Raw genomic sequence first — 20,743 nt, 5'->3', positions numbered from 1 at the left:
GCCACGTCTCACCGCCTCCCCCCGCCCGGCACACAACGGGTTAACCCGGCGCCCACAATTCCTTGCGGCGCTGCAACGTCGCCGTCCGTGCCGTGAGCGGCGGCTGCGCCGTGCGGCGCCGGGCGGGACCGGAGCGGCCGCCGCGTCAGTGCTGTGCCGGTGCGTGCGGCTCCGTTCCTTCCTTTCTGGGCCCGGCCGGGCGCCGTTTAGCCCTTCTGCTATATCTGTCTCTGCTTTTCTTTCCCAGAGGTGGCTGGATGCTGGCCATGTTCTGAAGCGGTTCTCCCGGACTCGCCTCGGATCCGCGCGGTGCAGCTCGCGGCTCTCGGTGGAGGAACCGTCCGCCCCGCGTCCCCCGCGCGGTGCTCGGTGAGCAGCCCTGCAGGCTGGAGCAGCGCCCTTGGCGGCTGCTCCGTTGGCATCGTTTGTCAGCCGGCACGGCCTGCGGGGTGTCTGTGCCAGGAGGCTGGAGCCGGGCGGGGGGTCGGGCTGTGCCAGGTTGGGCGTTAGGGGGCATCTCCAAATGATGCGTGGCGCGGCTGCCCTGGGTACGGGGTCGCCGTCTGTGGAGGTGTCCGACGTGGAGATGTGGCGCTCAGGGATGTGGTTACTGGGTGTGGTGCTGGGTTGGGGATCCGGGAGCTCTCGTTCAACCTCAGTGGTGCCATAGGGTCCTGTTACAGCTCACACCGACTTTTTAGCATGCTGGAGATTCTTAGCATAGAAATCCAGGTTGTGCATTGTGTGATTATTGCTCTGGAAGCAAACTGTTTGGCTGGGAAATAAGTGTGCGAGGCTGAGCTGCCTGCAACGGCATGTTTCCACCTTGCAACCTCTAGTCCAAGGTATTTATACCCATCAGTGGAAACATTCCTAAGCTGTACGCTTTGTTTGCTGCATTAGATGACAATAATATTCATTTCAGGTATGTAGCTCAGTCCTTCCTTGGAAATAAGCTGCAGAGGGGCTTTGTGCCCAGCCAGCTTCTGTGACTTGAGTAACCTGTGATAATGATATCCCTTACTGTTTGTGGTGAATATAACTGGAAGCAGGCTTGGCAGCTCTGAAGGTGATTCCTGTTCTTACAAAGCTTGGAGCTTGACTTTTGAAAGGTGGGAAGCTGTACTGGACTCCTTTTGTGGATGGCTTTCATGGGGGAAGCTCCTGTCTCCGGCACGGACATACGTTCAATCTGCAGTCCGCCAAAGGTCTTTTGATAAAGGATTTTATACAAAAAAGCAGCAATGACAGAATCATAGAACGGCCTGAGTTGCAAAGGACCACAGTGCTCATCCAGTTCCAAGCCCCCGCTATGTGCCGGGTTGCCAACCATCAGACCAGGCTGCCCAGAGCCACATCCAGCCTGGCCTTGAATGCCTCCAGGGATGGGGCATCCACAGCTTCCTTGGGCAACCTGTTCCAGTGCCTCACCTCCCTCTGTGTGGAAAAATTTCCTCCTAATATCTAACCTAAACCTCCCCTGTCTCAGTTTAAAACCGTTCCCCCTTGTCCTATCCTCTGTCAGCTGGGAGGCAAAGGTTTGAAACTTGTGCAGTCTGTGACCACTTGAGTGGTGCAGACATTGGCTTGGTCTGCAAAGGGTGCCTGGTTCATATACTGTCCCTTAAATTACACAGAATTAAGTGCTTCTCAAAATGTTAACAGAGGAATCGATGCTTTTCATAAAGCCAGTGAGTTCTGCCACAGATAACCTCTGCTTTTGTAACAAATAGATAGTATTTTGGGTTTATTTCCTTCTGAGCCCTGTTGTCTTAGCTGGTGATGTGTGTAATTACATTTGCACTGTTCTGTTGCACTGCTGTGGCTGGAATTCACAGGGAAGCAATAAATCGACATTGCCTCATTCATACAGATTTAATGTCAGTTTTCTTACTGGTAGGATTTTATGCTTTTGGTATTTAGTTTTCCAGTCATGAGCATTTTGTGTCCTTTGGTTTTTCCAGGCTATATACTGTGAGTGAGTCACTCCTCTTTCTTCGTGTGAATTGTATCTCTGGCTTGCCATTGCTCCCTGCAGCTGCATTTCACGCGCCATGAAAAACAGAGTGAGGTGATTTGGTCTGCACTGGAATTCAAATTCTTTTTTTGGGCAAAAGGGTCCAATAATCGTGTTATTTTCTCAGAACTTAATTGATAAGGAAACTCAGTACTTCTGATAAAACAAGGATCTTTTTTGTGTCTTCCCATCAAGTGCTCTTTTAGCAGCGTTCAGCATCTCCTCAGTGTCAGAAGCTGTGTCATTTTGTGCTTTGGTTGGTGCATTTCTGTGTGTAAGGCCCCATGGAACCATGTAGTGCTTTTGGAAGGGGCAGCGGGTGGCACCAGTGGGTGTCAGGTTGGCAGGATGTGGCCATAGGAGGAGGAGTTCTGTTTCTCTTCCCTTGCCTGCTCAGCTGTGGCTGAATTACAGCTTTCCAACAGATGAGGTAGGATGACTAAAACTCCCCACACTGTACGAAGTGAATGGAGAGGCAGAGTTGTGGATACTTCTTTTGTCTTCTTTATTCCCTGTTGATTCCGTGGTGTTGTTTGTTAGCTTTTTATCATCGAGGTTATGCGTTTGTGGTACTGAGCATCACATCAGTATCCAGCTCTTTAGTATGACTCAGATCTTGTTGGTTTTTTGTTTTGTTCTTTTGTAGAATCATGGCAAGTCCAAGAACGAGGAAAGTTCTCAAGGAAGTCAGAGCACAAGATGAGAACAATGTGAGAAAACTCTTATTCTGCTGTTGATTCCCAGAGCTGAATTGTCTTTCTGTCTGCTCCACATACAGCTGCTGCCTGTAAAAGCTAACCTATTTGTAGCACCTGTATGTCTAACTAATGGTAGCAGAGAAATATGGATCTCTTGTATTCACATTACTTCTAGTAACATTTATTCATGCATGTATTGTAACACGTGGCTGTGTGTTTGGCAGAAGGCTTTCAGGGGCTTTAAGTGCTATAAACCCTAGAGTCCAAGCAAGCAATGTCTTTGGTATAACTTAATTAAAACTGTCTGTTTCAAATAGCTTGATAGAATGCTGCCTTAAATGCAATAGCCCACAGACAGCTTCATTTTTGTTTATGTCTTTCCATTCTGGGGTTTGGTACGTGGCTGTTTTATAATACAACTCAGGTAGGTGAATGCTTTCCATTCAGCATAAATAAACATTTAAGGGAAGCTGATGCTCTTGGGGTGGTGGTTCCAGCACAAAGAACTTTCCCTGCTGAACTTAATTCCCTCACAACACAGTTTCATGGCCCAACTATTTGGGCTGTGGTTTGGGGACTTCCACGTGGGTGAAACCTGGTTATGAGTTAGAGGTGATTGCTTTCTCTCTTGCAGGTCTGCTTTGAATGCGGTGCATTTAACCCCCAGTGGGTGAGTGTGACTTATGGAATCTGGATCTGTCTGGAGTGCTCAGGAAAGCACCGAGGCCTGGGGGTCCACCTCAGGTCAGCCCTGCATGCAAACACTGCACTCAGTTGGGTTTCTTTGGGAGGTGTTATGGCTGTGAACAGAAAGGATGATGGTGGAGGGGTGGAGGGTATCTCAGTTTCAGCACTTCTGCTTTATGCTCCTCTCCAAAGTGAGCTTTATTCTCTTTGCTTTCTTTGACATTAGCTGGAATCTGTGCTGCATTGGTGCAGATACGTTGTGCCCAGGTCCAGAAAGCAGTGTCTCCAAACGGAGGCTGTGACCTTAACTTTCTTTTTTTTAATATAGTTTAATGAACAGTAGCAAGGATTTATGGCCCAAGGCAGAGCTGGCGTGTTCACTGAAGTCATGAATGCTCTGGGATGAGGTCATGGTAGGTGTTAGCACAGGCTGTGTTAGGCAGTTGAGTTGTCATACCTAGTGGTCATTATGAGCAGAAGCATGAAGCAGGGGCAGGAGGTGCTTTGCAGGGCACTCACATGTAACATTGAAAGTAGTTGGGAAAGGAAAACTTCCAAGTGAAATTTTCTTCTATACAGCATGTTGTGTTTCCTGGCTCGTTGGAGAAAGCTGCTTTTTCTGCCACTTTCCTTCTCTTGACAGCATTTTTTAAGTGCCAGTGCTTTATCTTTTGTTTATTTCAATGAGGATTTGACCACCTTCTTAAGACACTCTTTCTTTCCGTGCTTTGAGAGTATTTATTAACATTTCTATACCCCCATCCTTTTTTATCCCTGCTGATGTATCAGGAAGTTAAAGCAAGCATTGATTTTATATTATTTTGTAACCTGATTTTCAGTTTTGTGCGTTCTGTAACTATGGACAAATGGAAAGATATTGAGCTGGAGAAAATGAAGGCTGGAGGTAACAGCAAATTTCGAGAGTTTTTGGAATCTCAGGATGACTATGATCCCTGCTGGTCAATGCAAGAGAAGTACAACAGCAAAGCTGCAGCTCTTTTTAGAGATCAGGTAAGTTCTGTTGTGCGTGTCCAGGTGGAAAGCCAACTTGTCCTTGCTTTATAGGACCAGTGCCTATCTAGCATGAAAAGTTGTAGCTGGAATTCTGATTGTTTTCCTACCCGTTTAGGTTGCTACAGTAGCTGAGGGCAAGGAGTGGTCCCTTGAAACTTCTCCTGCCAGGAACTGGACACCACCTCAACCTAAAACGTCTCTCTCTTCCACCCATCGGTATGCACTGTTGTCATTTATTGTCAGTACAGCTTTTGAATCTGCTGTTGCTGATGTTTGAGTGTCTGCTGCTTTTATTCTATTGATGGTGTCTGAACAAACATTTATTTTGCTGAAGTTTATGGATATGAGGAGGCAGAATTTCTGTTCTTGTAACTCCTTCCCCCACCTCCAGCCATATCTTAAAGAATTGCACCCAAGACAGTTGAGAAGGAGGGGAGAATGAGACGCCCTGTTTCTGTCTTGACTTGCAGTGCACCTGAGATTCATTGTGTCAGTCATGCATTGTGTGTCACTGCTTTACCTTAACTACAGTTCAGCTCCAGTTCACAATTGTCAGAGAAAAAGAAACAGGCTTTTCCTTGTGGCACTAACTACTAATGAGCATCAAAGCTGGATAGCAGTTCTTTTTTTCTGCCTTTGCCTATATGTTTGTTATTTTTTTGCAATAAGAAGTCAAGTTAACTGAAAAAGTAATTGTAAATTGGCTTTTAGTGGTTACATTAAAGTTCCCTGTGTGCTAGACCAAAGAAATAATCAATTTCACACCTGATTTGTGATGGTACACAACAAAGTACATTGCTGAACTAGTGGTTTTTGCTATGGACGGTTTCATTGTTTAAATCTTTTGTTGAAATAGTTCTGCTGGACCTTCTCAGAACGCAACTGCCTCTTCTGACAAGGCTTTTGAAGACTGGTTAAATGATGATGTCAACTCCTACCAAGGGTAATGCAATATTTATTAACTGTGTATTTGTGCCTGGCAGTCAGGATGTTACACTACAGCTGTGCAGTCGTAATGCTGATTCACTGGGCCATACTAATGAACAGTTACATCCAAATGCTATGGTGGTAGGCTCCAAATTAGGTGATTCTTAATGTATGTAGTATCCTAACATGTTTTAGTCTGGAGGAATTTATAAAGGTAATTCTATTCCTCTCCTTTCTTCCTCCCATTTTCTTATATTGCTTCGTAATGGTTTGCTTAAGTGTCTGGTATGAGTGATCTGTTGGAGAATCATTAAGCAGGCGTTATCTTGCATAAGAGGTGCCTTAATTAGCAAGGATTCACCAGTGGATCCTTTTTGGTGTTAAGTTTCTGTTAAGAGGGTGGGTTTGTATTTTGGGTACATTTGGGTGTGTTTTGGTGATACTGTCAGCACTACCAGGCTTTTTCTTGCAAGTGTGTTTTAAAGTCTGCAAAATGATTATTCTTCTATGCTTTATATTTTTGATTAGTGACTTGCTTTATTTCAGTCTGCTAATACAGATCCTGTTCATCCCTTTTCTTATTGTAGCGGCCAAGAGAATCGCTACGTGGGGTTTGGAAATACAGTAACCCCTCCAAAAAAAGAGGATGACTTCCTGAATAATGCCATGTCTTCGCTGTACTCTGTAAGAAAATACTTAAAGACTTCTTTGATCTGCAGTAGTATTTTCTTCTGTTTCAAACTCTGTTATTGCAGTGCAGATGGACAAGGGAAACTAAAGGCTGCAAGTCGATACAAGGAGATGTAGAGCAGTAGTTCAGTTCCCAGTGCAAGAAAAATATTGGAGGGCTTGGAAAGTGAAGCATCATATCTGAGATCAGTTCTTAGAGATAAGGAAATGATATATGAGAACATAACAGCATATGGCTGTACATTGTCGTGAGTAAAGCAGAGATGGTGAAAGTTGGATCGTTGGAAGGAAACGTGGAGTAAAGTCAGGAGCTGTCATATGCTGCAAAGTAGCTGGGCAGGGCAAAATTTGGCATTTGGAGTCACTTTGGAGCCCCACATGATGTTATGATGTGGAATACCGAAAACCAAAAGTCACAAAACCATGACAGGAGGTAGTAAGGTTTTTGACCAGGGTTAGTGGTCAGTGGAGCGTCATCATGTGATTTGGACATAGAAATCTCTTGTGTTAATGTGCTCAGAAGCTGTATTTCTAGTTAAGTTGTAGACTGTAGGCTAGAGAGTTAAAGTTAGGAGCCACATCTTACATTGCAGATGTGCTTAGACAGCAAAAAAGAGGTGGCACTGTGTTGTCCAAGTGGCTGTCAGCTGTTATTGGAGTACATGACGTCATTGAAACACAACTAAAATGCCCTCTTCTGACCATGAATGCGTATTACAGTGGGATTTTAAAGCATTTATGTGTATTCATCCCAGTGAGGAAGCCTAAAATGTAATGTGTTACCCCAGTATCCACTCTTTAAACAAAACATCTGTACTTTGGTGGGATTTATTTAAAAAAAAAAAAATGATTAGGATCATTCTCCTTCTTCACTTTCTTTAGCTGGTTTCTTAGAATGCTTATTTTCACACAGCCATTTCTAACAGAGTTACAGCTGAAACTCACATTTCTGCACACTGAAGCATTTTGTCACAGGTAATGGAGATTCATTGCTGTTTTACAGTTGAGTGGTAGACTGCCATTTTTTCTGTCACTGGTGGGTGATTCTGATGTCCATGGGACAGGCTGGAGCACAGTATGACTTAATTTGGCATGTAATAGTGAACACTTGGTTGTCGTCTGTTACTGGCATTCAAATAATTTGGTGCATTCTTGCTTTCTTTTATAGGGATGGAGCAGTTTTACAACTGGAGCAAGCAAGATTGCCTCGGCTGCTAAGGAGGGTGTAAGTAAACACAGTGTATTTCAGTGTAATTCTTGTGAACTAGAAGTGGTTCTGTCACCATGAACTGGCTTCTAATAGGGATCTGTCTTTGAAAGCATTACCAAGACAGACTAAATCCCATTCGTTGCATCTCTTTGCCTATGGTGTGTGAAATATTGGCAGAGAATGTTCCTATCTGCTGTATCTCTCATGTTCCTGAGCAGTCATTTCTTGTAAATTCAATTCTAAGTTTTCCATTTGTTTTGGAAGGGATCTCTCAGCATTTCAGATGTGTATGTTTGCTGGAAATAAAACCTTTGATTTTTAAATTTGAACTTAATTCTTTTTGCAGGCTACCAGGTTTGGATCTCAAGCAAGTCAAAAGGTGATCATAGATTAAGCTTGATCTGACTGACATTTAACAGTCAGTTATTGTCATGCATTTGTCTTACCAATTGATTCAGGCTTGTGTGTTTATCTTCGTGGTGCACAGTAATTCTTAGGTTCTAGCTCTTATTTCCATGGGAATTGCACTCAGTTAATGTGATCAAATTAAATAGAGAACAGACCATGGTAATCTGCTGTACATGTAACTGTCAGGTGCATTCAAAAGGCAGCAGAATGAAATCCTTCAATTTGACTGTGGACAGAAAGCACTCCTATTTTATTTGTGTGAAGTTTAAGTGTCTGTCTTAAAGTAGTTTTCTTCTGTAGGTGATCTAATGTGAAGCAACCCATTCATAAATCTTATTGAGATATTGCAAATGTGAACTGCTTAATACTGTTGTTAAGTTCATTTGATTTGACTTATTAAAACAATGGAAATTCCAGAAATGTTTTCTCATTCATACTATGGTTAGAAAAGAGACAGCTGGACCTGAGTTATGCAAAGCTGTGATGTAAGCAAGATCTATTTGCATAGAATAGAATTAAATTTGAACAGAAAAACCTGTAAAAGGAGGGGGTTCTTAAAAGTGCCAGCATTCTGAGTGACTTGCATGTGTAATATAAGCCTTATATAAGGTATTTGACTTGGAGCAGTGACTGCCTGTATGCACAGCACCAGCCTGGCACGTGGCTGGGCTGCTCTTGTGCCATACACATGTGAAACTGCAGGTGTTTGAGCAGGAGACATGTGCAGTAGGATGGCAGCGCTCCACGTAGCAAGACAAGCTTGTGTGTGATTTTTCACAATGGACAAAAACGTCCTGTGAGAGCAGCCAAACTTCATACCTGGAAGCTTTGAAATATTTACTGTTTGGCTTACCTAAAGAAAAAAAAAAGCAGTGTCTGGCAGGTCTTCCTTTTTCACTTCAGCCAGCAGTTTCCCTTTCAGAAAACTGTTCTTCCTTTATAACACGTGTAAATGAAATGCAGAGTGTACAAACTCATCGCATCTACTGACAAGGACCTCAGCAGTGTGGCTCCCTACAGCCCAAGCTGTGTTATTGAAGCTTACATTTGCTTCCCAAAACGTGCTCTATTCCTCTGTAGAACAGGCATAACAATCTTACTGATGGATTCATTAAAAGTGCATTTGATGTCCTTTGACCAAACGTATGCACTGTCAGTCTTGTCAGTAGATGTGAGGTTGGTGGAGGTTGGTGCTGCGTAACTTCGTAACTTGCCTGAAAGAGTGCTTCCAAATTTTTGCTAAAAGCTGCTTCTTCTGCCTTCCTTGCTCTTTCTCTTTTGCTGTCTGGGTAAAGTTTTGGGGCTACAAGCAGCAGCCAGAGCCGGTAACACACTCACATATGTTCTTGTGCATGGACTCCTTGTCACTGTTTGTGCTGAATATGTGCATTTGCTCTTCAGCTGTGTTTTTTTCTTCTTCTTTTTATTTCTTTTGTGCCTTCAGTCAAATCTGTTCAGAATAATGTTGTGTGTTTCGTATGGTAACATTCCTTCAAACCTACCTAAAACAGGTTAAAATGGATAGAGATATCCGGGCTCTCTATGCTCAGAAAACATTCTGTGCTTCTTTCCATGCTCCCCATAAACACCAATTTCAGGATTTCCTTTTTGCATGTCTGATCCAGGAATGCAGTATTCAAGGAACTACCCTGGGGTGCTGTTTGAAGGCAGGCTCTTTAATAAACACACTGATGTAGTGTTAGTAGTGGTGCTATCCAAAATCAACAGTAGCAAAGATAGTGATTTCAAAGGAAACATACCCAAATCTCATTTTTCTGTCTTTATGAAATTGTGTGATTGAGAATGTGGGTTTACATCAGAATTCATGCTGATACAAGCAATAGCTTCACTTAGCATGACTGAACTGTTGGTCTGTTACGCCTTCTGTTAGGTAACATCCATCAGTGTGACAGGCTGCTCTTGTGCCATACTCATAGGGATCTGTCATGTTTGAAGAATCCTATTTGATCCCCTCTGTTTTTTCATTTGAGCACTTCCAGTGCAGACAATGTGAAGCATTTGCAAACCTTGATGTCTTGGTCAGAATTGTCATTTTGTGACTTATGCTGCAGGCTCACATGGAGTTTTGTAAGGTGCCCTATGCAAGGATGGATCTTGTTCTGGGCTGTAAGAGAAGTTCTGAAGTGTGTTGTTTCCTCTCCTTGCCTACCTGCAGCCTGAAAAGAGATCATAGAAGTCTTCTGTCACAACGTTGCCTCCTGTGTATGGCTTAGAAACCATTGGCTTGTTACCAACAGACAGCACCAGCAGCACTGCGAGGCAGAAGAATTGGTGAAAAATGAGCAGAACAGATGTAATCCTACATGAGATGTCAATGGGGGAGAACAGGAAAAAAAAATAGAGTGAATGTTGTTTTTTTCCAAATTCTCAGCTGAGAGCTCAGCAAAGGGCCTGGTCTATAGGTTCTGGTCTTAGGCTGGTCGATCCATTGCTTCTGCTCCTGCTGTGAGGTCAGGTTTTGCTTTGGCTCTGGGCAGCCCCAGCAACCCTCTGCCACACGCCTGTGATCTTGGTTTTCCTCAGCACTGTACTGTGTGTGCTTTCAGCTCATTCTGCTTGTACGAATCAAAGCTTAAGGCTTCATGTATTTTTGGAGACACTGCTGAGAAACCAGTCTGCCGAAAATGTTGGCTGTGTTGTTGTTGTTGTTTTTGTTTGAAGGAAAACATGACTGACTTTGTTTTTGTTTTGCTTTTAAATAGGCATCAGAGTTAGGTCAGACATTAAATGAAAATGTTCTCAAACCTGCACAGGAAAAGGTAACTTTGGAACTAGTAAATTCCTTACAGAATATGATCACAATGACTCAGAGAGCAATTGCATCCTTCTATCACAACTTCACAAGCTGTCAGTGTGTCCTTCCGTTGGGTTGGTTTTTTTTTCTTGTACAAGCTCAGTAGTGAAGGGGAAGCATCAAATAACTCAGAGCTATTAAGTCACTAAAGGAGGGTTACTGAATGCATTTCTCCCTGCTATGCTTTTCTATGTCCACAAGAGTCTGTCGAAGTCTTTATTGTTAGATATTCTTGTATAGATTTCATGGTTTCAGTAATGGAACATGGGCTAAGAGAAAAATACACCTTAAATGGATAGAGAAATCATTTTTGTAAATACTAATAACCGTGGGTGTTAAGTTGGTAGTCTTTTCCCTCCTCTGCATGTCAGCATTTTTTACATTCAACCAAACATCTTTAAGCCACTGTTGTTCCTCTGCTGTCTTACTGGAGACAGTAAAGTTTGGAGCAAAGTGTGTGTGTGTGTGTGTGTACCCATGAATGGGGAAAGGTTATCAAATAGAAATTAAAAAAAAATACATATCTTGCAACCTTTACTTGGTATTTGTGCAGAAACTTCTGGTGGTTAGTACCAAATTTTGCATGCATTCATCAGCAAAATACAGTCTAAAATAACACTGAGCTGTTCTGTTTGTGCTGTTTTTTGGAAGCATAGTGTGAAGAAGGTTTTTCTTCTTACAGTTATTACTGACCAGAAACATACAGCTAATGGCACTTTGAAAGCACACAGAGGCACCTGGGTGAACGTAGGAAGTGGCCATACCAAAAAGCAAAGTAGGCAGTCCTGAATGCTTAGTGAGAGCTGACAGTGCCAGTTTTAGGGTCATAGAGTGGCCTGGGGTGGAAGGGACTTCAAGGATCATCAAGTTGCACTCCTTGCTGCAGGCAGGGCATCCCTGGTTCACCTCACATCAAACGTTGCCTTCCTGTTTCCTCTGGTTAAAAAAAAGAAAGCAGTGCTTTTACATCTTCCCCATTTCGTGTGTTTGTTTGGATCAGCTCCAGAATGTTGAAGTCTTTTGTGGCAGCGTGGTGATCGATTTACCTCCATGCCTTTTCCCCATCTGTAGGGACCTTGATAAAGCAGCCTGGTGTTGCTTTCCGAAGAGAAGCGATGCCACTGCTTTGGGATGTGGGTTAATCTCCAATCTGAAAAGTACATTTTAGTAACAACAGGAATTCCTTTGCATCAATTTTATTAATTCAACATTCTTTACTCGGATTCTTCTGTGGTTTGAAATGATAATTGGGTTTTGTCCTCCCCCAGATCATCCGCAGTTTCTTTCACAGAGCTTAGGGATGTTGTTTTTAGGGCAAAATGTTGGGGGGGTGTCTTTGTTTTTAGTGCTCAGTGTTAGTGTAATGCTGCTTTCCTCAGGTTCTGTGTATGCCCATAGAACATTTCAACATATTTCAAAGGGCTGAGGTTTGTTCCACTGGAGATCAATGGACTTACTATTATCTTAATGGATTATTGTTCTTATCTGAAACTTGTTAGCCTTGATTTAGGATTACTGTGATTCACGTCAGGTTTTTGTTCTCGTTAATTTCTTGTTGCTAGTTAATACCACAAGAAAGCTTGTTTAAAGGCTTCAGCATTACTCTGTTTGATGACTAACGACCAATACTTTGATTCATTAGGTGAAAGAGGGGAAAATTTTTGAGGAGGTCACCGTGGGGGTATCACAGTTGGCCAGCAAGGTATGGAGAGGCCTGCTTCTCTTGGAGGAGGCCAAGCAGTAAGCCAGTCTCCATATTCTTATACAGCACTTTGAGTGACCACAAAACATCTTTAGTCTCTACTTGTGGTGAATAGAAACGCAGTTTCCAATGGTCAGTACTTGTTGGGGTACTAAAAAAGCTCTACAGCTTTGATGCAGTCCTTTAAATGGCTTCACTGAGGGCACGTTGTAGGGCTGTAAGACAACCTGTGTCCTAAACACACAAGGAAAACCTCTGCTGGAGAATATGGAGACAGCTTGCATTATGTTTGTGTGGTGGAACTTACTAACACTGCGTACCTTTTTCTTTGTCTTCTTTTGCAATCATTGCTTGGTTTTGTGGTAAGTGCTCTCTGTGCCTGCTGGGGGCAGAAGTCTTGCAGAATAAGTGTTACTTAGGAGGGTTTGTTTGTCTGCTAAGCACTGTATAGCAGCTCAGCACCCAAAGTGCTGGGAATACTTGAATAACACAAGTTTTGTGTTGCCTGTTCTGCTTAAAGCCTGGCGACTTGAAATCTGAATTCTGGGGTTCCTCTTTCATGTCTGTGACTTAGAATAGTGGCTTCTGTAGGCATTGCTTCAGAATTTGTGTTTCTAACCCAATACCTGTTCAAAATAATAACCCTGAAAGGGGTAATTTAGTCATACTTGCTCTAGAACTCAACATTTGTCCCATTCACATGAATAATACTAGTGAGAATGAGTGAGAAGTGTATAAAGTATCAGAGATATCAATGCTAGTCACATGAAACATCCAAAGAGTAGTGCTGTCATTAAGTGTAATTTCACATAAGAGGTAATCCCAACATTTTTGTCAAGAAATTCTAGCAGATGGTTCAAAAGCCCTTACTTACAGAAGTGGATGAAAACGCTGAACTTCATGTACCCCTCAAATCATCCAGCAGCATGGGGTTGTCAAACGTGTTCCTGTAGAGCAACTAGAAATTGCCCATCAAAAGTGTTAATATTAATCAGCGTAGTGCAATTTTTCATGACATGTTATCTGTATCTGAACAAGTGGGAGATGTGTTGTGACTTTTGCTGCTGGCTCAGTCCAGATGAGAAGTCTGTTCTTTCTGCCTAGGTTCAGGGAGTTGGGAGTAAGGGATGGCGAGATGTCACCACTTTCTTTTCTGGGAAACCAGATGATCATTCTGAAAGGTATTTCTCTTGTTATTATGTTCTGTCTCTTTAAAACATATTGTTTTGTTTCCTGTGTGTTCTGTGCAGTGCTGTAGTACCAGATATATATATGTATTTTTTAAGTGAATAAATTATTTTGTCTTTGGGGAAAAATTAGCCCTTCTCTAATGTAATTCAGGGGCCCATGAAGTTGTTCTCAGTCTGAGAGCAAAGTAGTGCTCTGCACCTTACGTATATGCCAAATGCATCAATGTCTTTGTATTGTAGACAGTTAGCAATATATTTGAATTAGAAGAATAACCAGTGCTGCTCTGAGAAATGCATCTAATTCTTTCACCTTCTGTTTTTGTTTCAGCAGAGGGTGGTAGCATTGCCCTTGTGGTCATTTCTGTTTATTGTTGTGTTTGTGATAACTAATTTATTTCTCTCTTCCTCTTTTTCCCCACCTTGCCATAACAGACCAGCTGAGGGAGACAGCTACCAGAACAGTGGAGGAGAGGGCTACCAGCACAGTGCTGTAGATCAAAGCTTCTGGGAGACCTTTGGCAACTCAGACCCACCAAAAGCTCATAAATCTCCAAGCAGTGAGAGCTGGACCTATGTGGACAATTCCACAGAGAAGAAGAGCTCCGATAGCTGGGACGTGTGGGGCTCAGGAACAGTCTCCAACAACAAGAACAGTAACAGCGACAGTTGGGAAAACTGGGAAACCAACTGGGAAAACACAGGAGGGGAGAACAAGGCCAAAAAACCTCCTAAGGCAACAAAAAAGGCATCTTCAGCTGATGATAAGTGGGATGACTGGTAGAACTGTTAACCCTGTTTTGTGCAGCTAGGGAAGGGAGACCACGCTGGCTGATGGAGAGGAGAAAGTTTTACACACATCTGGAGTATCTTGGTTGACCTTACTGATGTGTTACTTTTTGTGCTTTTTCCATTTGTTTTCCTTCTGCCCCAACTTAGGAAGAAAAAACAAGTAGTGTCTGAATCTTTTATTATGCGAAGATGATTCTCTCATCTTTATGGATAGTGAGAAATACATGTTCTCCTTGCACTATTGAGGCTGGGTGCACTGACTTTAAGAGCAATTTGAAAGACACAAGCACGTTTTAATGCCATACTCTTGCATGTGTAAGCTCGTAGGTATTCATCCAGTCTTCATATAATTTGAGATGACCAGAGATGTTTAACACAAATAAAGAACAGGCTGTATCTTGAAAAAGGCAGCCTTTCAACGAGCAAGCTGCACTTGAGTAGATCCAGCTGAAATGCCTTATGGATTGCTGTGACAGGACGAGGTCTGGCAATTCAAACTGGTCTGTAAGATACTTTTTATTGGAGCTTTGTTTTTAATCTTTGTGAGATTTTTAGATTTCCCAAGTTATTTTCTCCCCTTAGGATCAGGATTCTAGAGGTAGATGATGATTTGTTCCCACTCATCATTTGGGCAGCCTGAGCTATCAAGGGATGTTCAGAATGGCTCCTTGTGCACTGTAAATTCTTAACCCATCAAGCAGGAGGAGCAGCTCTCCTACATGGCTGTGATGCAGTGCTGTGTATCCTCCTTCCTTGCCTTTACCCTTCTCCCACTCTGAGTATTTTGTAGGGTCTGTTTTGTTTTTTTAAGTCTTTTTTCCTTATATCTATCTATGTTATCTATACTGACAAAAATGAGATCTTCCTGCTGTTTATGGCCTTCTGGACATCTGTTTGGCAACTAAGCAGCAAAATGAGTTAGGAAGAAAAAAAGAAAAGATTCCAGTAAGAAAAAAATGCATGGAAAATATGAGTACATCAAGGAGAGAGTCTGGCAGTGAGCGCCTTCCAGGATGAGTAGATGTCTATGTTTAATAGTAAAACTTAGATTAAGCAGATGTTTTCCAAATTAATCTTTAATATGTCAAACTGTATCTCTCTGTCATGTACTTCTCCACGTTTTCTTCCTGGATCCTGTTAGAGGAATATAATTTTGGAAGCTTCAGGAACTCCTTGTCAGCATTAAGGAATGGGATAGAAGGTCCAGTTCTGTCTCAGTCTTAACCCCCAAAGGTGCTTCTCATTACATGAACCATAATGTATACAAAAGACCTGTGATCTTTTAACAGATTTTTGTATTTTTTGTTTGTATTTTAGGTGGTGGATCATAAATGTACACTGCCTGAAAACAATCAAACTTTAATTCATGACATCATTACATAGTTTGCTTTGGCAGCAGCATGGAGTTCTGTACTGTGGACCCTGCAGATCTTAATCCCTATCCAAAAAGCCTTTTATTTCTAAAAGTAGTGAATTGTTGGAGCAACAATGGGTCAACACCTGGATCTTGATCGACTCAAGCTACTGAAGTTACCTTAAATGGTTTTATGTTGTGTTTGTTTTTCCCCCCCCCCCCCCCCCATCAAGGAGGAAAAAAGCTCATCACAGACTTTTTCCAGACTGTAGTGATATTGATAAGTCAAAAAATTATATCCAGCAGCTAAAAAGCAAAGGGGGAAAAAGGAAGGGGCCTACAAATCACTCCCAAATGTAGCAGATATTAAAGGCTTACAATCTTTGCAAATACCATACAGGTATTTGTCCTGATTCTGTATTATTATTAGCATGACTTTTCAGCTAACGAACAAAATATTTCCCCAGCCTTCTCTAGCCCCGTCCTGCAACGGTTGCATTTCTTTTTTTCTTTTTCCCCTTTGCTTCTGCTGAGGCAATGCTGCTAAGCTCATGCAGTGTGTGGTGCTGCTCAGCACCCAGATCTGGGCTGAGCCATGCCTGCTTCCCCTTGGGGGGTGGTGAGAACAGGACAGATCTCGGTTTGCAGCGCTGCTGTTGCTGCTATTGACAGATGGTTACAGCCTTGCCTGTGGGATTTTGTTCTACTTCTCCTCTTCCAGGTATACTTCTGTTATCACTTAGTTGCATGTCAAGCAGAACTCTGTCTCTATTCATTTACCTCTGTTGCCTACTTGTCACCTGTCTGTGGTGCAGTACGTGGCTGTGATGCACATCCTTGAGGGCCACACACTGCAGTGTATGTGAAGGAGCCCCTGCTGTGTCCCCGACTGATGGTCAGTCCTTGTGACATCCTGCAGCAGCGTTAGCAAAGTGCATCTGCTGCACTGCATTGCTGGTGTCTGTCTGGAGTGATGCAGAGCTGAATCAGCCTCCTCTGGACAAACTTGGTGTGGTTTCTTTTCATAAAGCTCCTGAAATAGCTGGTAGTGGGATAAGCTTTATTTTAGTGTTTTCAGTCAGCAGTGGTGTGACGTTTGTATACATTCTCAGCTGTGTGCTTTGCCTAGGAGAAAACTGGTTTATTTATATCTCTCTTGTAGCTATGATTGGAGTGAACCTTTTGTTTGCTTTTCTGGTTTTAATTCTGCATTTTTGAGATTGTATTTCATACATTCATGTAAATGGCCAGAGCCCTCTAAGGTTTTGGGGCATTAATTTTTCTTCCAGTTCAGGTGACAATGACAGAGCAGTATCTCTCTTGATACAGTACCCAGAAAGGTGTTACTGGAAGAAACTAAAAGCCAACGTCATGGCAGAAAGTGGAACAGCAACCACAGATCTCACGTGCTGACTGGCTTTGGTTTGATGGACAGATTGCTATTTTTTTAGGGACTTGTTTCAATCTGTGCATTTTGTCATGTCTTCCAAAGGAGAGAGGATGAAATGAGAACACTTTCTGTTGCACAGCTCCAGTTTTATTGGACTCTTTGTTTAAGAGTGTATTCAGAAGCTTGTGCTGTTTGAAGTTATTGTGTGTAGAGGGAATGTTTATTAACATTCCCTTCCTTTCCTCAATTCCTCTTCTTTTTTTTTCCCCCCACTCCTGATCATGAGCCTTTTTGATAGGTGAACATCACTTTCCTTTCAATCCCACATCAGTTATTAGCAGTTCTGAGTCATGCAAGCAAACTGCCAGGGGAGTTTCAGCGGTGGCTGAAATTGCAGCTGGAACAACCAGACATTGCAGTGGTGGATAGCAGTTTCCTTTGCACAGCTTTAACTTTGGAAGACACAGAGCAGTTGGATTCCACCAGGTAGCCTGAAATCAGAGAAACATTGAGATGTTCAGGCTGAGTGCTGCTTCCAAAGAGAGTGTTCCCAGGCAGAAAGTGAGGCTCATCGTAGAGTTGGGGATTGCTTTCAAACATTTCACTTGTGTTTTGGTGCCTCCTAACAATCACTGTGTGTTCAAGAAGTGCTTGGCCAGCTATTCCTGGTGCTGAGACCTGAAGGGTAATGCTGCTTTTGTTTTCCCAGGCAGACATGTAACATTCCATGGGTTCATCATGTATTTATGAGTGTGATGATCTGTGCAATAACTTAAGTGTAGGTAAAACGTTTCTTGTTTAATCCAGGATACATTTAAAGATACAGTGGTCTTTGGAAATAGCTGACAGCCAACCAAGGTATTTCAGTTCTCCCTCTACTTTGGCAATTCTAAATTCTATTAATGATGGATTGAGCAATCAGTGACTTAAACAGAAATCAAGAAACACGATGATGCACATCATTAGAGTTTGATTGTAACGGTTCACGGTGATCTCTCATTGTAGAGCCATTTTTCATTATTGAGGCCAGCAGAAACCTGGTCAGTCTGGAATGCTGTATCTTTAATTTTCCTGACGTGTTTCATGTGAAGTTCACAGGAATGGCAATTTCAGTGAACGCTATTCATTGTTCTGTAGAGTGATACCAGACTTGAACTGCAGTGTCATCTTTTAAAGAGCATTCTAATAAAGCAAAGAGCTATGGAGCAGAGCAGTGTGAAGCCCTTTTTCAGGAAACTTCCATTGCTTTTGAAAACCTTGGGAAAAGTCATTGGTTTCCATCAGTGTCACTGCATGGCTTTTGAATGAAGCTGGTCTTACTGTGGTTAGCAACACAGAATGGACTCAGCATAGGGTACTTCATAATTAAGAAGCAAGCAAAGTACTGTGTCAATGCCAGTATGTCTGTTTGGAGCAGAATATCTGACATTAGCAGTGTAATGGTGTCGGTGTTTTGCACATTCTCTGCTGTGGGTGATGAAGGACAAAGGAAGATGCCTGTGTTGCTGTAAGAGACCACAACAGGTGCCTCATCTGTGTCCTGTAGGGGTTTCACAGTCTCACTTTAAAGAACAATTTAAGAACTTGTTGTGTTAGGAATAGTTAATAACAACATTGTGTGCATCTTTAAAGTGAGCTACAAAATACAAATTGGAGTGGTTGCACGTACTTCTGTAGGCACTATTTTAACAGCTGGCTTACAAACACACTGCAGGAGAAGAGGTAGTTCTTACACTCTGTCTTCCCAAGCTGCCAGGTTCCTCTGGCTCAATCCTTCAGCTGGTGGCCATGCTTCACACTCAGATTCCAGTCCCCTCCATTAGGCAGCCAGCCATGGGGGTGTGTCTGTGCTTTGTGCCCTGAGCTTTATGTAAATGGCAGAAGGATCCAATCCTGCTGACTTGTGGGAGGAATTGCATTGGCTTTCCCCCAGAAAAGTGGGCAGTGGCTTGGGTGGCTGCACTATCACCATCCCAGCGATGTGCTGCGTCTGTTCCTGTTGCAGTGCTCTGTGTGTGTGGGATGCAGAGCTTCCCGCTGTGATTGCTGTGAGTAGTGGGATGTGCTGGCTGCACAGGGGGTTCTGAAAGCATGTGGATGCCACAAAAAGCATCAGTACTTGCTCTGAGCAGGATGGGGCTGGTGGGTGAAACAAAGAGTCTTTTATAAGGAAAAGTGAAGCAGAGCTGTCCCATTGGAAAGCAGTAAAACCTAAAGATCCAACCTAACTGCAGCACCTTTGTCCATCATCTGTAAGTCACTGGCTCACACATGGGCCAACACTCATTGCTCGTCTGCTTTGGCTCCAGCTATTCTGCAAGAGGCTGCATCCCATCAGCAGTGCAGGGGAAGAAAAGTCACCTCCACTGAGTGAGTCACTGGTGCTCTGTTTGGGTGATGGATCAAACCATGTATCTCAGTAGTGTGGCTGCTGCTCAAGCAGGAGGATGCAGTGCTATCAGCTCCTTGCAGTTTGCAACCCTCCCTTGTATTTCCCTTTAAGCACTGCCAAGTCATGCTCCCTCGGAGGGCTGCTCAGCCCTGCTGAAGCTGCAGAACATTGCAGCAGGTAAAGAAATAAATCAGCTCCTGCCAGGAAACACAGGAAGGCTGGAGTGTGTCTCTCCAGGGGAAAAAAAAAAAACAGATAAAATTGGCCCACTTCTGATTGAAGTACCACTGCTTAATAACAGCAGGATTGCTAAAGTTACCTCCAGTGAATGTTCAGTTGTGACTATGTGGACCCAAACTCTCTTGTGCGTACAGTATTTTCTGCACTCCTGCCATGAATGTCTGATACATATGTCAGTTAATGTGCTGGGCTGTATGTGGGATGTTGTGATCAATGCTGAAATAGAAATTCACTTCTTCACAGCAACCTGTGCTCATTGCACGTCAGCTTGTTGCCCTTCCTGCAGGATTTGCCCCTTTAACTCTGCTCACGGGTTTCACAGAATCACAGAATGGCCGGAGTTGGAATGGACCTCAAGGATCATGAACCTCCAACCCCCCTGCCACATGCAGGGCCACCAACCTCCATGTTTAATGCTAAACCATTGCTGACTGCAGCAATTCCCTGTACCCAGCTGCAATGCGCTGCGCTTAAATAGCAAATTTAATCCTCACCAGGACTTCACCACTCAACATAGGCTCCGTAGTGCAGGCAAGAATAGAGTCTGAACCTAAAACCACTGGGGAGACCTAAACTTGTTGCCCACGCTGTGATGCATCTCTGGGTTGGCCACAGACCTCGCAATGGAGAGCAGAATGGATCACAGAAGGGCAAAGGGCTCAGCAGCTCTGATAGCTCAGCGCAGGTCGAAGGGATGCTTACTTCCCCTTCCTTCCTCTAGAGGGAATTGCGTCCCCATGCCTGGTTGCAGAAGGAACCTGGCTGTAAGGGAGCGCTGAGCAGCTGAGTGCAGGGTGATGTTTGGTTCTGCTGTGTCTGCTTAGCTGCTCTCCCATCCTGTCCCACCTTGCACTTTCACCCTATGCTAAGCCTTCGTGGCACGCATCCCTCTGACCCCAAGGAGGGACCAGGTGGGTTCGTGCCCCTATCACTGTGCTCTGCAGTTCCCAGCTTAACGCAGCAATGACAGCCTCACCCAAAGGTGAGCAGCAGAGCCAAACCTGTCAGACCTGCTCTGAATCCTCATACCCAGCACCGGTGCTGGAGGGTGAAAGTTAAGGGCTATTGAAGTTGTAAAGTTCCTTCTGGCAGCTGGTGAGGAATGGGGAAGTGGAGGTGATGCAGGTTCCACGTGGCGCTGCGTAGGGGTGGTTTTTCTGTCGTCCTCTGCTTTAATTTATGTGGGTTTTGGTTTTGTTTTGCTTTGTTGTCTTTATTTT

At 43.4% G+C, this 20,743-nt stretch overlaps 1 protein-coding gene across 5 annotated transcripts; it reads left to right on the top strand.

Annotated features, from left to right (window-relative positions):
- The first annotated feature begins 249 nt into the window (after positions 1-249).
- ARFGAP1 (ADP ribosylation factor GTPase activating protein 1) lies at positions 250-18,096 on the top strand. Of its 5 annotated transcripts, XM_048962897.1 has the most exons (14): positions 250-369; positions 2,664-2,727; positions 3,350-3,459; positions 4,242-4,413; positions 4,532-4,632; positions 5,273-5,359; positions 5,931-6,027; positions 7,202-7,258; positions 7,590-7,622; positions 8,947-8,976; positions 10,375-10,431; positions 12,109-12,168; positions 13,273-13,349; positions 13,791-18,096. In XM_048962897.1, exons 2-14 carry the CDS (start codon positions 2,668-2,670, stop codon positions 14,137-14,139), a joined length of 1,290 nt encoding a protein of 429 aa, XP_048818854.1. In that variant the 5' UTR covers positions 250-369; positions 2,664-2,667; the 3' UTR covers positions 14,140-18,096. The 5 variants fall into 5 exon arrangements, with proteins under 5 accessions (XP_048818854.1, XP_048818850.1, XP_048818851.1 ...); XM_048962893.1 differs by lacking the exon at positions 8,947-8,976 and having other exon boundaries at positions 260-369; XM_048962894.1 differs by lacking the exon at positions 12,109-12,168 and having other exon boundaries at positions 260-369; positions 13,279-13,349.
- The last annotated feature ends 2,647 nt before the right edge of the window (positions 18,097-20,743 follow it).

The sequence above is a fragment of the Lagopus muta genome, chromosome 16 (genome assembly GCF_023343835.1).
Source record: "Lagopus muta isolate bLagMut1 chromosome 16, bLagMut1 primary, whole genome shotgun sequence".
In the NCBI taxonomy this organism is placed as follows: domain Eukaryota; kingdom Metazoa; phylum Chordata; class Aves; order Galliformes; family Phasianidae; genus Lagopus; species Lagopus muta.
This window is presented reverse-complemented; position numbering and strand designations above follow the sequence as displayed.

What these genes read in the sequence shown, in the direction of transcription:
- ARFGAP1 (XM_048962897.1), top strand. Translation starts at nt 2,668, where the DNA reads ATGGCAAGTCCAAGAACGAGGAAAGTTCTCAAGGAAGTCAGAGCACAA. An exon ending in CCATGTCTTCGCTGTACTCT is followed by an intron (nt 6,028 to 7,201) that starts GTAAGAAAATAC and finishes TTTCTTTTATAG; the next exon opens with GGATGGAGCAGTTTTACAAC. An exon ending in CCTCGGCTGCTAAGGAGGGT is followed by an intron (nt 7,259 to 7,589) that starts GTAAGTAAACAC and finishes TTCTTTTTGCAG; the next exon opens with GCTACCAGGTTTGGATCTCA.